The following is a 14,314-nucleotide window of genomic DNA, read 5'->3' as shown; positions in this document are numbered from 1 at the left end:
TTCAAAAAGTTGACCATGCTCATACAGTACTTACCTCACCCTGCTCTCTCTTCTCACATATAGAAATTAGACTAAATTATATTTTTATGTCAAGTTTTTTTTAAACCTACAGAACATGTATTGTATGTTTGTCTGCCATCATATAGCTTGAGAGGTTGAGTCACATCATTTGGAAGCTCTCACATGTAATAGACATGGTTGTAAATGACCTATGACATCATTTGATGTCCTACATGTTCCTCAGCTGCTCAAAACTTTATGGATTAGTTTCTATCACTTACTATGCAGAATTCAGATTTTTAAACAATGCATTTTCATCTGCTGAAATCAATAAATATCTGTGTGGACTCTGAAGGTCACGTCATTGAAAAGTCTTTGGATTTTATGTCCAAAGGAATTTAGAAACTTTTTGATTGTGAGGGTTTTGCTGAAGCTTCACTGTGTACGAGACAAGAACAACTTCAGTCTTCAGATATGTGCTCTATTAATCTAATCTATTGATGATTATGCACCAAAGGTCAGATGAATTGATTTCACCACTAAAGTGTTCAATATGTGTTATTTATAACGTAACGTATTGCTACTGCTGGATGAAAAGCTCGTATCTTTTGGATCAAAGAACCTCTCGTCATTTTCATGTTTATCTGACAGATAGTCATAAGACTGAGAAACACAGAAGGTTTTTAGAGCTGAAACTAAAACATGACAACTCCCAAAAACTGTTCCATGACACGTCATTATCTTGTGTTGAACAGAGTTTGAATTTGTTCAAAATGAATTATTGGGATTTATTCCTTTGCAAACATATTGGTTAAGAGCTTTCTCTGGAGCAAAATATACTGTATGTGTGGTAAATATGTGGACGCTCAAACAGCCTCCGCTCTTATGATTTCAGGCTTTTCAGCAGATGTTGGAACCTGGCTGCAGGGATTTGCTCCCATTCAGCCGCAACAGCATTAGTGAGGTCCAACACTGATGCTGGATGATGAGGTCCAGCTAACAGTGTTCCACTTCATCTCAAAGGTGTTGGATGGAGTTGAGGTCAGTCACTAGGAAGAGCTTCTTTATGGAGCTGGATTTGTGCACAGAGGCACTGTAGTGGTTAAACAGGAAACTGTTGCCACAAAGTCAGAGGCAACTGTTGTGTAAAATATCATTGTTTACTGAGCAATAAAATGTCCCGTCATTGGAACTAAAGGGCCAAGTCCATGTAAATTTAGAGCCTCAGATAGTCTCAGACCAGTAGTGCTATGAATTCAAACTCTTTATTAAAACATCACATTTCAAACATACTCAGAGAATTCATATTTACAAAACAGCTGTGTCTTCTTCCTCACAAACAACAGAAAATTCAAACACAAACATGGTGTAGTCTGGCAGCTTTACAAAGGTATGACAGATATCAGAAGTATTCTCTCTTCCACACTGGCAGCTCCTGGAAATACACCTCATCTGGGTTTTCATCAGCTAGAGAGACAGAGACAGACAGAGGATAAAATATAGGGAAGTCTTGAGAAGGCTAGACCATCAACTTTCACCAGGAAATATGGCAAAAATCACAACGTTTGTCAATTTGAGGACAAAAATAAAAGTTTTTGAGAGCTATTTGTAACAACAGCACTTCAAATTCAAAAGACAACTAGGTATAGCACCAGTTGAATAATTTGTACCATTTATGTCTTCAATAATTAGACACTGATGATGTTTTGTTATTTCTCTACCTAAACCTTACAGTTTATTTGAATTTCATCAATAAAATAACTAAAATGTTGTGGAAAATATAAGTGTGGGAACCTGTATTTTCATCTGCTTCTTCAAGTAGATGATCAGAGTGCAGGGTTACAATAAGTTTTTATGTTAAACGCTATCACCGTGCTAAGAAAACTAGCTGTGTAAACTGCTGCTGCTGCTGATGGACAGATTATCCAGTATGACCAAAGGTGTCATTTCTACAAAATCCTTCCTTTCATATTACAGTTCACTGAAATCTCTCTTAGCAGTGTTCTCTTGCTGTCCAGCACCCAAAATCCAGATGAGAAACAGGAAGAGTCGGTTAAAAATGAAGCTATTCTCATCTGATTCACCTGTGAGCTCATAGCAATAAGCTTTATGCAACAGTGAGTGTTCTGATAACTGTTGCCCCGGGTTTTGCCTCTCAGGCTACATTCAGGCTGCCCTAACCCTGGAGGTTGTTGGAGCTGTGGCAGCCTGGGAAGAAGAGCTGCAACAACATTCAGGGCTAAAAAAAAAAAAAAAAAAAAAAAAAAAGTACTGCTGCCTTCTCTGCATGTTTTTCAGGTAAAAACAAATGGACAAAAAGATGATTTTATCTGTATTTTGATTAACAGTTCAAAAAAAATCAAAGATAAGGCAGTAAAAGTCAAGGATCTTTGTTATAAAGATGCAAACACAACATTTTCTACAAATGAAGCTCAAATTTAGTGTTAATAATACAGCTAGATTGATAGAAACATCCCGTGTCTGGCCCAGCTGCTGCTCTCACCTCCCTCCCTGGCCTGCTGCAGGAAGTTGAGCAGGAGGGTGGCTGCCTGGTCCACGCTCAGCTTCTCTGTGTTCTGACTGCGGGTCTCTGTGAGGGAACAAACATCAAACACTGCATTAATTTACACCACTCAGCCCTGCTGTTCCACCTCACCCAAACCACTTTCACATTATTACACTAAACGGGCCAAAGGTTCCTCCAGCGCCAAGATTCTTTTGAAAAACATTCTCATCAACTATATCCATAAAATAATAGCAGGCAGCTGCTGTTTGTACTGAAATTAAATCATCGACATTGAACCAAGTTGGGAGATTAGGTAAATGTATCCAGGATGAGAAGACTAAAATACAACAGCTGTAAACAAACAGCTGAGTATAACAGGGACTCATTTATGTCCTGCAGTCATATCTTACTTATTAAACCAACTGCTGTGTTTTATGAAGTTGAATCACTTAAATTGTTTATATTTAGTTGTCTTTTGGCATTTGGCTGACACAGAAGATTAAGGCTACATGAAACACATTCTACTTAAGTCAGCAATATGAGAAAAAAAACTCAAAACTGATTTTTAACTCAGTAAAACTTTGTACCTAAGTGTAATGTGTCATACACGTCTCCTTCTTTTCGGTCCTCTGAGATGAACCTGCGTCCCTCTGAAAAAGTGCACAAAATTAAAACCCAGCACACATTATTTCTCTGAGAAGGCATAATATCAGTTACTGTCCATGTAATAACATGTGTGATCAGTGGATACATACGAGTGCCTTTGAGGTACAGCATAGCCTGCGGGGTCCAGTTTCTCCTTTGGAAAGAGCCCTATTTGTAAGAGACAAAGACAACTTGCTTTTTACCCTGTTCTTCCATAAGACCAGAGTCAGTTTGTTTGTTTTGTTTTGTTTTGTTTTTTTTTTAGCACTTTTACTCAAATTATTGAGTGTAAATATCACTGTCAGTAGTTTTATTACAAGACAGAAACCAGCTTTACCTTCGGTGCACTCCACGATTGTGTGACAAACGTTGCCAGTAGTAAAAGAGTGAGTACATAAGTTAATGTGATGGTCCTCAAACCCTGTGGGAGTTAAGATAAGATATGAAGATCATCATTTTAATTCACAATCTGCAGCACAGCAACATCATTCTCAAAGAAAGACAGAATCCGACACGTGGTGCGTAAATAACGCATTACGCACAGGATACGCACCAAGAGAAATTTCACTGAACAAAAATTAAACTTTGAAACTTAAGTGCAAAAAATAAAATTACTCTGAATATATCTGTGGATACGAACCTCGTCTAGAAAACAACAACAACAACAACATGTTTTACACCAGCAGCCAGGCGATTCTTCCATGAAAAGCCAGAAAATATTGGACGATACATGACAAATCTCGGTCTTCATAAAGTCAATAGGCTAAGTGTAGTGTTTTATTAAAATGTTGCTTTCCTTAAAGCAGTCCAGCTGAAAATGTATTTATTTGTATTTGTTTATTTTTTAGATTGCACAATAGTGTGGATACCACTTCTAGAAACAGGTGAAATAAATAATAGCAGATTTTTCCACCTAATTAAAGGAAACTTCCTGTTCAAACGGACTTTGTGTGTATTGTACTTACTTTCATGGTGACAGAGATCCTGTGGGCTCGGTGTGCAGTGGCTCCGTGTCAGATACCAGCAGAGTGAAAGGTTCAGGGTAATTGCTCCACTCTCCTTGTATTTATAGCCTATCCTCCGGGGCGGGAACCCTCTGTGGTCCGCGCTCCTTCATGATGCCAGCAGCGATAGGGCACGCCAATTTGATGAAACGGGGGCGGGTATGAGAGTGAATGAACGAGGGACCGATCAATTCTGCTCCTTTCCTAGAAGGCTGCAGTACACTGTAAATAGTTTTGAATTAAAACAGCTGCCATAAGCAGTTCCAGCTCCACCAGCGGCTGCGGTAGTTTTTCAAAATAACTCATCTGGAGGCCGCAGGCAGTTAATGTGAAATCTGGACTGCTTCTGGCTGATGTTTTCACTGTCGGTAAGAGCAGTAATATTTCCTCCTCTGCAGCAATATTGATATGTTTGCACCTTGCTCACTGAAGCAGAACACGGGTGGATGAGTAGTGGATTTTATGAATCCAAAGGCCACTCTTCCAATAATGAATGGAATTATCCAAAGCCTGCAGGTTGAGTTAGTGTGGGAGAACAGAATTTTACTGCAGCATTAACTATCAGGGCAGCTGCCAGGACCCTGAGGGGTCCAAGTACCCCCAGTGTCCCCCCCATCCACCACAGGTACCAAACACTGACAATGATGTGTAGTTGTTATTATTATTATTAATTTACAGTTATATTTAAATTATAGATTCGGTACATTGTATTTCCCTATGGGTCTGTATGCTCTTTCAAAGACCCCAGAAGTGCTGGTGGATGAACACTGAATTCCTTATGGGTTGAAAGAAGTCAAATTTATACATACTGAGTCTTAAAGTACTGATCCCAGGATGGCACTATAGGTTGTGCAATCACCATATTGTGGGAAGCAGGAATATGCTCTTGGCTGTAAGTCTTTATGCAGTGAGGATACATTATCACATATCTTGTGTGCAAGATGAACATTTAAGTGTGAAGAAACCAGTATGCTTCAAACTATGTGTCACTGGGGGGGAACTGGGGCAGGCTGCATCCAATAATTTGTATAACTTTCCAAAAACAACAGTTTTAAAAGCTCACTCCTTTTAATCTGTGATTGATCAGGTGTGTGGAGGTGTAAAAGTAGGCAGGGTTTTAACATCTCTCTCAAGCTCTGTTTTCATTCTACATGCAACTACTTCTGTCATTTTAATGAGTGCAACACCATGAATTGTCTTTGAGGAGACTGTCTGAAAATGTGCGCATTTATCCTCATTTGATTTTTCACCTTCAAATAGCCATTTACAACCGCTATAAACACTTTTCGCTTCAGACGTGGTTGGACGACACTTGTACAAATTAATTCCTTTCAGCTTAATGCTGCATTCATGCCATGTGGGAGTTATCATAATTACCAATTACTAACTTTTAGTATTCAGGTAAATATCCAGGTTTCAAATTTCAACTAAGAAACAGATTTTTCTGAAAGCTCGAATATATTTGACTTACTGCCTAATGATATGGAAATGCCTGAAAAAGCAAATGAATGTGGATGCTTCACATCAGTTGGAGTTCAAAGGTATTAAACTAAAATGTAATGGATATAGTACAATATCATCACTGCACAGTATTTTTAAAACTTGAATCACCAATCATACAACCATCTCGGATTGGCTAATGACATCAGCGCTTGAAAGCTGTACCATACATCCCATGATTTGAGTGCAGCATAAGTGACTAAAAAAACATCTATTTGAATCTTCTGAGGACTATGGATATTCACGGTAAGTTTTCAGACCTTCCTCTGTGGAGCATGAATATGTCCAGTTAATCTGATCCTAATTGGCCAGTTAGATTTTGAGATTTCATGTTTACAACTGGAAAGTTTGATCTGATGGTGGTACTAGAGAAAAGGTCAGGGGCATCACCAAAACCATTCATCCTCTGATGACCCTAGTATGATCCTACTATATCTAATAGTATAACTGGCTGGTAGTTGAGCATACAGATGGTGTTCAGTTGGGTTGAGATCTGATGACTGTGAAGGCCATAACATATGATTCACATCATTTTCATCCTGTCAAACCATTCAGTGACCTTCTGCATGGAAGCATCCACCTACATTCATTGTGTTTCTCCACTTCTCCTATGGGTAGACTGTCTGATTGACATTGTTTCTCTAGCCTATCTGTAGGCTCACCTACACTTATGTACTTCTTGATTTTAGGGTATTTACCTCAAAATTCCACTGCTGGAGCTTCACGTAAACATACATAGTATGCATTGATATCATAAAACCTCTGACTTGCAGTGCATGTAAAGAGTCAGTGACAAAACAGAAATGAATGACCAGAAGCAACATGGATGGCAGATACAAAGCTAACTTTCATAGTATATTTACAAAAGTGCCATACAGCAAAACATTGTCATTTCACAGGTAACTTCAGTTGTCTCTATGCTTTGAACAGAAAGACCCACAGTTGAAGAATTCATGTATTCAGCTCCTGGGTTGTTGTGGCTGATGTGTGCGACGATGAAGAATTCTTTCTCAAAGACACAAGGAGACAGGAGAACTTGAAAATGTTAGAGTTGAACACAGGTTTAGGGACACTGCTGTGTGAATGAATTATTGAAGAAAGGACTCTGAAAGCATCTAGTGGGACTATCTAGTTAATATGACCTAATAAAACCAATTCTCATTTATACACTGTATAAAGGTCTGTACGTCCACAAAAACGAGCTGTTCCCATTTTGTGTTGGTGCAGCAGCTCAACAATTTACAGCTTGATGGTGTTATAGGTTTGTGTTGAAAAAAATTTGAAGTTTGGAAAGAGTTCAATTGTTCTTACACATTCCTATTTAATTAACTGCTCTAAACAAAAGGAATAACTTATCTGAGTTCTTCAATTGAGATGTTTTTCACTTTAAAAAGGGACCATACCAGTGTTTTACATGTTTTAACCCATTAAAGGATAAAGTTTATTACAATTTGGGTCTTCTTTTCATAGATTTGGCCTTAATAAGACCCAAGTTGAAATACACTGTCCTTTAAAAACAAGTGGTGTACACTTTATACCTACCCTGCAGGCAACCATTGGTTTCAGTTCATTTCAGTATGCTATGAAAATCAACTGGCAGAGAATGAAAACACTGCTGCTCATATATAACACACTACAGTGAACATTACATTTTGAAAATGCTTTGTTGTTCTGTCATAAAGATTTGGCTTCTGGATAGCATTTCATTTGTGTGCTTTGATGTCAGAATATCAAACCCAGAAGACAAACAGGAAGAGAAATGGATTATTGGCTTCCTGTATAAAAAAAAGGTTGATTCTTAGCTGATTCTACATCTCACATGTCAAGAGTTTTGCTGGATATATTAACAACAAAGAGTTTTGAAAATAAAGCAGATTATCCTTTAAAATGTTTCTATAGTAGTGCTTATACACTTCTTTCATTGAAAAGAAGTAACTAAAAGACCAAAATAGTAAATACTGCCTAAACACTAGCATCTGCTCTAAAATGGGAAAACTTTGATTTAATCAGGAAGTATCTAGTCAAGGAATACATAATGAGATTAGGAATCTGAGCAGACCTTTGGTAGATTTTCAATACTATGGACATGTTTTGTTTCCTACCTATCATACATTTATAAGCTAGCTTTGGCAGCAAAAGAAAAATGATAAAATGTTTATTGTGATAGATGAGCTATATGCAACACCTTTAACCAATAGTTTGCTGGGAGATAGGAAAACAACAATAAATGCCAGGTCACAGTAGTATTTAAAACAGTTACATTTTCAACTGACATATATGTCTTTCAGTTGAAACGCTGTGATCAGCAAAACTCCCTGCAGGTGCAAAGTAAAGCAGCCCGAATCTTTCACATAGAGTTTAACTTTGGTGAACTTTGACGCGTGAATTCCTTCTGGGGGAATGGACAGTTGAACAGTCTCACTGTTCAACAAAAGAGCAATGACTGGCAGACAGTCAAGAGACAGGAGTCAATGGAACAAATATATCTCTTGAATTAACTATGTTGCTTTACCTTCCAGTTAGCGACTGAGCTGCTTGGCTTGCAAAGTGACAGTTAGCAAAACAGCTAGCTTGGAGAGCTTTTGTGACTGACATTCCCGACTGACTAGCAAGTGCGCTAGCCAGATACAGGAGTTTTCCAACTAGCCCTGCTAGTGGTCACCAAGCTTCTCGCACCAACAAGGACATGTCAATGAACTTTGCCATTTCACTTTCTTTTTTTAACAAGGCCTTAATACAAAGAACATACAATTAGTAGTTATTTGGGCACAACATCGTAATAAATACCAGTATGATCCAAAACACCTCCCGATACATGAAGTCAAGCACTGATAATTTAAAAAATAATTTACACTGAAGTACTAATTAGCCAACCGTAAACAGAAATGAGATGTAACAAAGGGAAAATATTACAATAGCCACACTCGGTATTCAAATAGCTGCAAGACAGAAAGAAACTAAGAGTCACAGAGTAATTGCAAAGAGACAAAATGCAGGACTTAACAGCTCTCATCCAAATAAAGTTAAAGCACAGGCACAGAAATATGACAACATATGGCAAGCTGTCGGTCCACTTCTCATCCTTGAGGAGGGTCGTTAGTTTTTTTCTGTTTGCTCCAGAGAGTAAGAAAGCCACGTAGATAATAGAGTCTATGGTGCTTTTGGGGGTGTCTTCCATCCTCCATTTTCATGCAAGATGCACTCAATGGTGAAGGGGTCAATAGAATTTGAAATATTTATTGTAGTCACCTTAGTAACGCCATCCTTTAGTAACAAACTGGTGGTACAACGCTCTGATGAGCCTTTGATTGGTAGCGCTGACCAATGTAATTATAGACAAACAGAGCAGTCTTTGCCTGCTGGAGGGGGAAGGAATCTGAATGTATAACCTTAGCTGCTTTAAATCAGCTCGATGGGAGATTGTGTTGCTTTATAAAACGGCTGTAGTCAAACAGCTTTCTCTGGGTACAAAAAGTCAGTGTTATACCATGGTGTTGCTCTCGCCCACTTTGTCCACATACTGAAAAGAAAAGAGAGAGACCGTGTTAAGTGTCATATGGTTGTTTTTCACAATCTGACACGCAGACCAGTGATCTTTAATGAGATACAAAGTGTTAGTGAGAATTAACCCAATGGCTTGACTGCACTGTTTGGCCACTATCCTTAAGCATTTATGGAGAGCATGCATGACTTCAGGGGACACACCACAGGTGAACAGGACACACAGAATAAATGCCCTATTTTATTGAAATTGTGCAAATTTGTACATAAGTTGAAAACTGGTTGCTCACTAATTACATCTGAGAGTTTGGGATTCAGGGGATTTTTATGTTGCAGTACCGCAGGGCCATTGGGACAAATTGGCAGCAAAGCTAAGTGGCGGGTCTCTGGAGGGACTGCTACGACCTGCAAGGCCAGGGTCATGTTGCAGGTTGTAGCTGCCCCTTGGGAGCCTCCTAGTCCAAAATAGATGAGGTTATTTTATTAACCTTTATTTAACCAGGCAAAGTCAGGGCACTGAAGTCAAAACTTTCTTGCAAGGCAGATCTGGCCAAGATGTCTCTTGAATAAACTTTTAACTGTTTGTTAGCTACCAAGCTTGCTAGCTTGGTGAGCTATTGTAACGGGCTATTGCCAGTATGTTACCGGCAAGAAAGTATATTACCAGTTAGCTTGCCAGCTACAGTAATTCACCAACTAGCCCTGCTAGTAGTCATATGTTATCAAACTTCCAGCACCACCTCGTATTTTGTGAGGACGCACAGATGAATATGCTACATCAGTCTCTAATGTGAGCGGACAATAACTCAAAAATGTCCAGAAAGAACACAATTTACAAAAAAAAGGCAGCACAGTTGCTAAAACAGGCATTAATGGAAAACGTACTATATGTCTTCATAGTTGCCTTTGAATCTTGTTTTGTATAGTTTAAGTTACAGAAGAAAAATATAATGTCTCAAAAGTAACCAATTTGCGAATCACTGTTTGTCTGTAGTGTGTGCCTTTAAAGTCACATACATAAAGAAAATTAAAAAAAATTACCAGGTCCCTACACTAAGATATATGATTTCCCTTCTATGGTGAGACAGCCATCTTCTGAATATTGTAAAGCGTGTTATACATGTTAGCATGCAAGGGAAAATCGGCAGTGACTGACCACGACTGCTGATTGTCCTCAGAGCCTTACGAAGGCTTTAATAAAAAAAAGACAGAGAGACATTCACCTCAAAACAAAGCTTCCCACACAACAGCATGGTAGGAGCATGTTCATTAGCCACAAAACTAACTATGTGTCTGTTCATTTGTTTCTCTAAATTACACAGTGACAGTCCCCACTGGAAATATCATAGGTTTTTAAGACTATAGGTTAAAGCTCAGATGACCCAGACATCACTTCATTTCCAAAACAGCCTTTTTTGTTGTTGAAGCTGCACAACCGTCTATACTCAGGTTTTATGTCTATCGAATCAATCCCTTCAGTAACTGCGTTTACAGGCAGTCTCCCACAGGATTACCTGAAAGTATTGTTTTAATAGAGGGGCTGTGATGTGCAGGAGCTGAGCTGTCATCTGATTGGGGCAGTTTGGTTAATCAGTTGCGGTTGAGGTGTTTGAACAGGGTGATTAATGAACAAGAAAAAGAGCCATGCTGCATGTAAACATAGCGGAGCTGCAGAGTTGTTGCAGCGCTGGGTAATACTCACTGCACTGATGAAGGGAAGGTTTAGGATGGAGCCGAGGACAGGTATTCTTCTGATGAAGCCTATTACAACGGGGAAGAAACCCCTGAATGTGACGAGAGAGAGGGAGAGAGAGAGAAAGGGAAGTGAGTCTTTGTCATGTCATGTCTATACAGTAACTGTGTAGGCCTGAGCGGGGTAAATTAACATGGACCAATAATAAGATTACATTTTAAAGGGGTACTCCAGTGATTTAGTAATGCACTTTCATTAAGTTGGGGGGCTTTTGACAGTAAAAAAATAATGGTACATCAAAAATCAAAGGAGCAAGGCTAAGATATCCTGACTTTTAGTACCGTATGTGTCAAGCTCCAAAAACCCTGGATCCTACAATTCCCATAATTCAATAGCATTACTTTATTATATCCTCCACGCCTTGTAAATGAATGCCCCCAGTTTGTGAGGCAGGCTAACAGATAACATCACCATGACATCATCAGGGGTAATTATCTCAAACTCTGAATGGCTCATCCAGCCACAGAGGACATTATACAACTGTTTTCATAGGCTGAGCAGGACTCACCATAACTACTAAACTGACTTTAACATGTAAAACTAATCTAAATCCTATACAATCATAAATGGTTTGTTACCAACATTAAAATGGTAACATGACATAAACATTCCTGCTTGGTAATAAGCATTATTAAAACTTGCTGTGGCTTTGCAAGTAGTATTGCTCACTTGATGGGTTAACCAGTGACCACCTTTATGCAAATATGAGGTTACGTGAGGTCAGTTTGACCACTGAGGCTACCATGGAGACACTGCTTGTGCCCTCCAAAGTTCCAGCTTTGTAATAGTACAGACTGTCTGTTTCTCAGCTTGTGCCCCTTTGCATCCTCTCACCTGAACAAGAGGAAGAAGCCGTAGATCTCCAGCACGACTCCAATGATGGGCCAGCCAATCAGCACCACAAACACACCTCCCAGGAAGAAACTGGTGGCCTTCATCTTGTGTTTCTGGAAGAAGAAGCGGAAGGTCCTCTCCAGCCCGATGACGAAGGCGAGTCCAGCAACAAACAGGATCTACAACGAAAAAAGGGGATATTAGAGGCTGGTCCAATACTGACTGACCTCTGGCACATGTTGACTGCTAGTATCAATTTTAGGAGTAGGGATTGGAATTTCTATATGACAGTGTAGCCAATTACCCTAATATAACAAGGGAGCTACAAAAGAAGAGGTGATGGAGTACAGATGAGAGAAAGAAATTTAAAGGGTCAATTCACCCAAATCACACATTTTTTTTTCTCATAAATTCCATCCACAACAAAGACTGTTGAGAATAATTCAGACATTGTTTCTTTAAACTTTTTTCCATGTTGTCCTTAAACAAATTTCTATTCACCTTCAGCGTACTCAGATAAAGATATTCTAAAATCTCAACAGCTAAAACCAGAACTACCCACATGGCTCAATACCATTAGGTGTAGGGAGGAAATGACCCTTTCTCTTTATTTGCTAAATAATCAAATGTTGTTACACAAGTCACTAAAGCAGATTCTAACTAGAAAAGATCACTTCTTTGAAGACAGGCATCTTGCCTTTCTGGCATTTCTCTATCTCTCTCTCCCTGTCAACACCAGCTAATATGGCGGGCAGAGAGTTGCACCTGCATGTTTCTCAGCATCTCAGATAACATCATAACAATGGAGCAGAAACACTCACATTCCCGATAGCCAGGAGTGCTTTGTCAAAGAACAGGATCATCCCAAAGAAGAGGAAAAACACGCCGAAGCCCGTTAATCCCATGCCGATCTCTGCAGGACACACATATACCAGCTGATAAATGATCACTTAGGTTTGTCACATCGTTCATAAGATACAACATAGAACATGCTTCTCTTAGTTGCATCTAGATTCAATGATATGAACACACACTGTCCTCTTAACCAGTCAGTCTTCATAATTCCCTATCAGCGGGACTTGGAATGTGAAAGCAGCCTTTTAGTGTCAAACTCATGTACATACATCATTCTGTACAGTCATGGTTAAACATTGAAGTGAAGTAACAATAAGCAAAACACAAATGGAGTGGGACTAAAAAAAATGCTGCATTAACATTTAGTCTTTCATATTTTTTTAATGGCTGCTAATAGACATAATAAGAATTAAGCAACAGATGTTTTATATATTGTAAAGTGAGGAGTTTAAGCTGTTCATTTGGTAGTTACTGATAATGTTTAACTAGCCACTGTGTAGGTGCTCTTATTACTAGGTTTGATTTACTTTAGAATGAATATGCTTACTTTATAGCTGGGCTTATCTGTTCTCCTGTATAAAACCATATACTAACCAACAACTACTGGTGTAGTGACAGCATGCTATTGAGTCATTTAAAATTATATTTATATTTATTTGATTAAATAAGACAATTATCAGAATCAAATCCGTACGCCTGTTTTCTTCCATACACAGTGACAGAAGCTTAGTCCTGCATGTCTGCATTATTCCTGAACAAGTTCAAACTTATTCACTGAATGCATTCAGGATTTAAAATGAACACCTGGTTCATAAATACCCCAGTAATACACAAATAAACAAGTAAACAAACAAACGAGGGAACCACGGTGAAACTGGAAATGGTCATTTCACTGGAGCTTTCATATGAGCTACGTTTTTCACTCTGTATTTAAAGCTAATCGAAGCTTTTCCAGTACGTAAGGTTAGTTACAACTTCAGTGTACTTTCAAGTCTTGGGCTTTCCAGCAGCTATACAAGTCAGCATTAAGAATTAGGTGTTGGCTGTTGGTTCCTCGTTTGTGACATGCCATAAGACTAAAATAAAGGCTAACTTTCCTAGCACTGAATGCTAATAGCTAGTCAGCCAGCTACTGAAGCTGAGAAGAAGCTAATATAAAGCAGCCTAAAGGTACAAAGCATCTTACTTTGAGAGTCCGTTAGCGAAATCATCTTGGCGCTGACTCAACAGGTGACGATAAAGGAGAAACAAAGAAAAGAGTACAGTAGCTATACCGGTGCTCATCTAAGAAGAATTTAGATGACAGCTGCCACTGCAGCAACAGCCACGTCTTCCGGAAACACACCTTCTCGCGATGTCATCTTCCGGAACAGCGCCGTATCGCATTCAATGCGGCAAGTTTCAAACCTTAGTTCTTTATTGTTATAACTAATATTATCGTCACCTGCAACAAAGTGCATACATAAAATATCTACTCTGATGGTATCACATATTTACTGAAATGCTCTTGACAAAAATATTTACTAAAAAGGAGGAACATTTTGACTTCGAGAGGTTTTATCTTAGACCACCCAACATGTTTCTTGAATGTACCACGGAAAATTTATGGGGTTATGGTCCTGAGTTCACTCTGTCAGGCAACGCTGCTGCTCAGGACCTGAGATAGCAGGATATTTTTGCATTAAAATATACCTCCCAGTTTATATATTAAACATA

The 14,314-nt window shown here is 38.9% G+C and overlaps 2 protein-coding genes across 2 annotated transcripts; both read right to left on the bottom strand.

Annotated features, from left to right (window-relative positions):
- Positions 1–1,246: 1,246 nt before the first annotated feature.
- On the bottom strand, positions 1,247–4,423 carry spx (spexin hormone). Its single transcript, XM_044343626.1, has 6 exons — positions 4,117–4,423; positions 3,489–3,572; positions 3,262–3,319; positions 3,094–3,156; positions 2,504–2,590; positions 1,247–1,467 (listed from the first exon to the last, which is right to left on the bottom strand). The coding sequence occupies exons 1-6, from the start codon at positions 4,120–4,122 to the stop codon at positions 1,403–1,405; spliced, it is 363 nt and encodes a 120-aa protein (XP_044199561.1). The 5' UTR covers positions 4,123–4,423; the 3' UTR covers positions 1,247–1,402.
- Positions 4,424–6,482: 2,059 nt separating this feature from the next.
- On the bottom strand, positions 6,483–13,948 carry golt1ba (golgi transport 1Ba). The gene is made up of 5 exons (XM_044342815.1): positions 13,785–13,948; positions 12,565–12,656; positions 11,744–11,922; positions 10,859–10,940; positions 6,483–9,175 (listed from the first exon to the last, which is right to left on the bottom strand). The coding sequence occupies exons 1-5, from the start codon at positions 13,807–13,809 to the stop codon at positions 9,137–9,139; spliced, it is 417 nt and encodes a 138-aa protein (XP_044198750.1). The 5' UTR covers positions 13,810–13,948; the 3' UTR covers positions 6,483–9,136.
- Positions 13,949–14,314: the final 366 nt, after the last annotated feature.

This window comes from Thunnus albacares, chromosome 23 (genome assembly GCF_914725855.1).
Source record: "Thunnus albacares chromosome 23, fThuAlb1.1, whole genome shotgun sequence".
Classification (NCBI taxonomy): Eukaryota; Metazoa; Chordata; class Actinopteri; order Scombriformes; family Scombridae; genus Thunnus; species Thunnus albacares.
This window is presented reverse-complemented; position numbering and strand designations above follow the sequence as displayed.

What these genes read in the sequence shown, in the direction of transcription:
- spx (XM_044343626.1), bottom strand. An exon ending in GCTGTACCTCAAAGGCACTC is followed by an intron (nt 3,157 to 3,261) that starts GTATGTATCCAC and finishes GCACTTTTTCAG; the next exon opens with AGGGACGCAGGTTCATCTCA. An exon ending in GTATGACACATTACACTTAG is followed by an intron (nt 2,591 to 3,093) that starts GTACAAAGTTTT and finishes GTTCCCTCACAG; the next exon opens with AGACCCGCAGTCAGAACACA.
- golt1ba (XM_044342815.1), bottom strand. Translation starts at nt 13,809, where the DNA reads ATGATTTCGCTAACGGACTCTCAAA. An exon ending in TTCGCTAACGGACTCTCAAA is followed by an intron (nt 12,657 to 13,784) that starts GTAAGATGCTTT and finishes TGTGTCCTGCAG; the next exon opens with AGATCGGCATGGGATTAACG. An exon ending in GGCTTCTTCCTCTTGTTCAG is followed by an intron (nt 10,941 to 11,743) that starts GTGAGAGGATGC and finishes CGTCACATTCAG; the next exon opens with GGGTTTCTTCCCCGTTGTAA.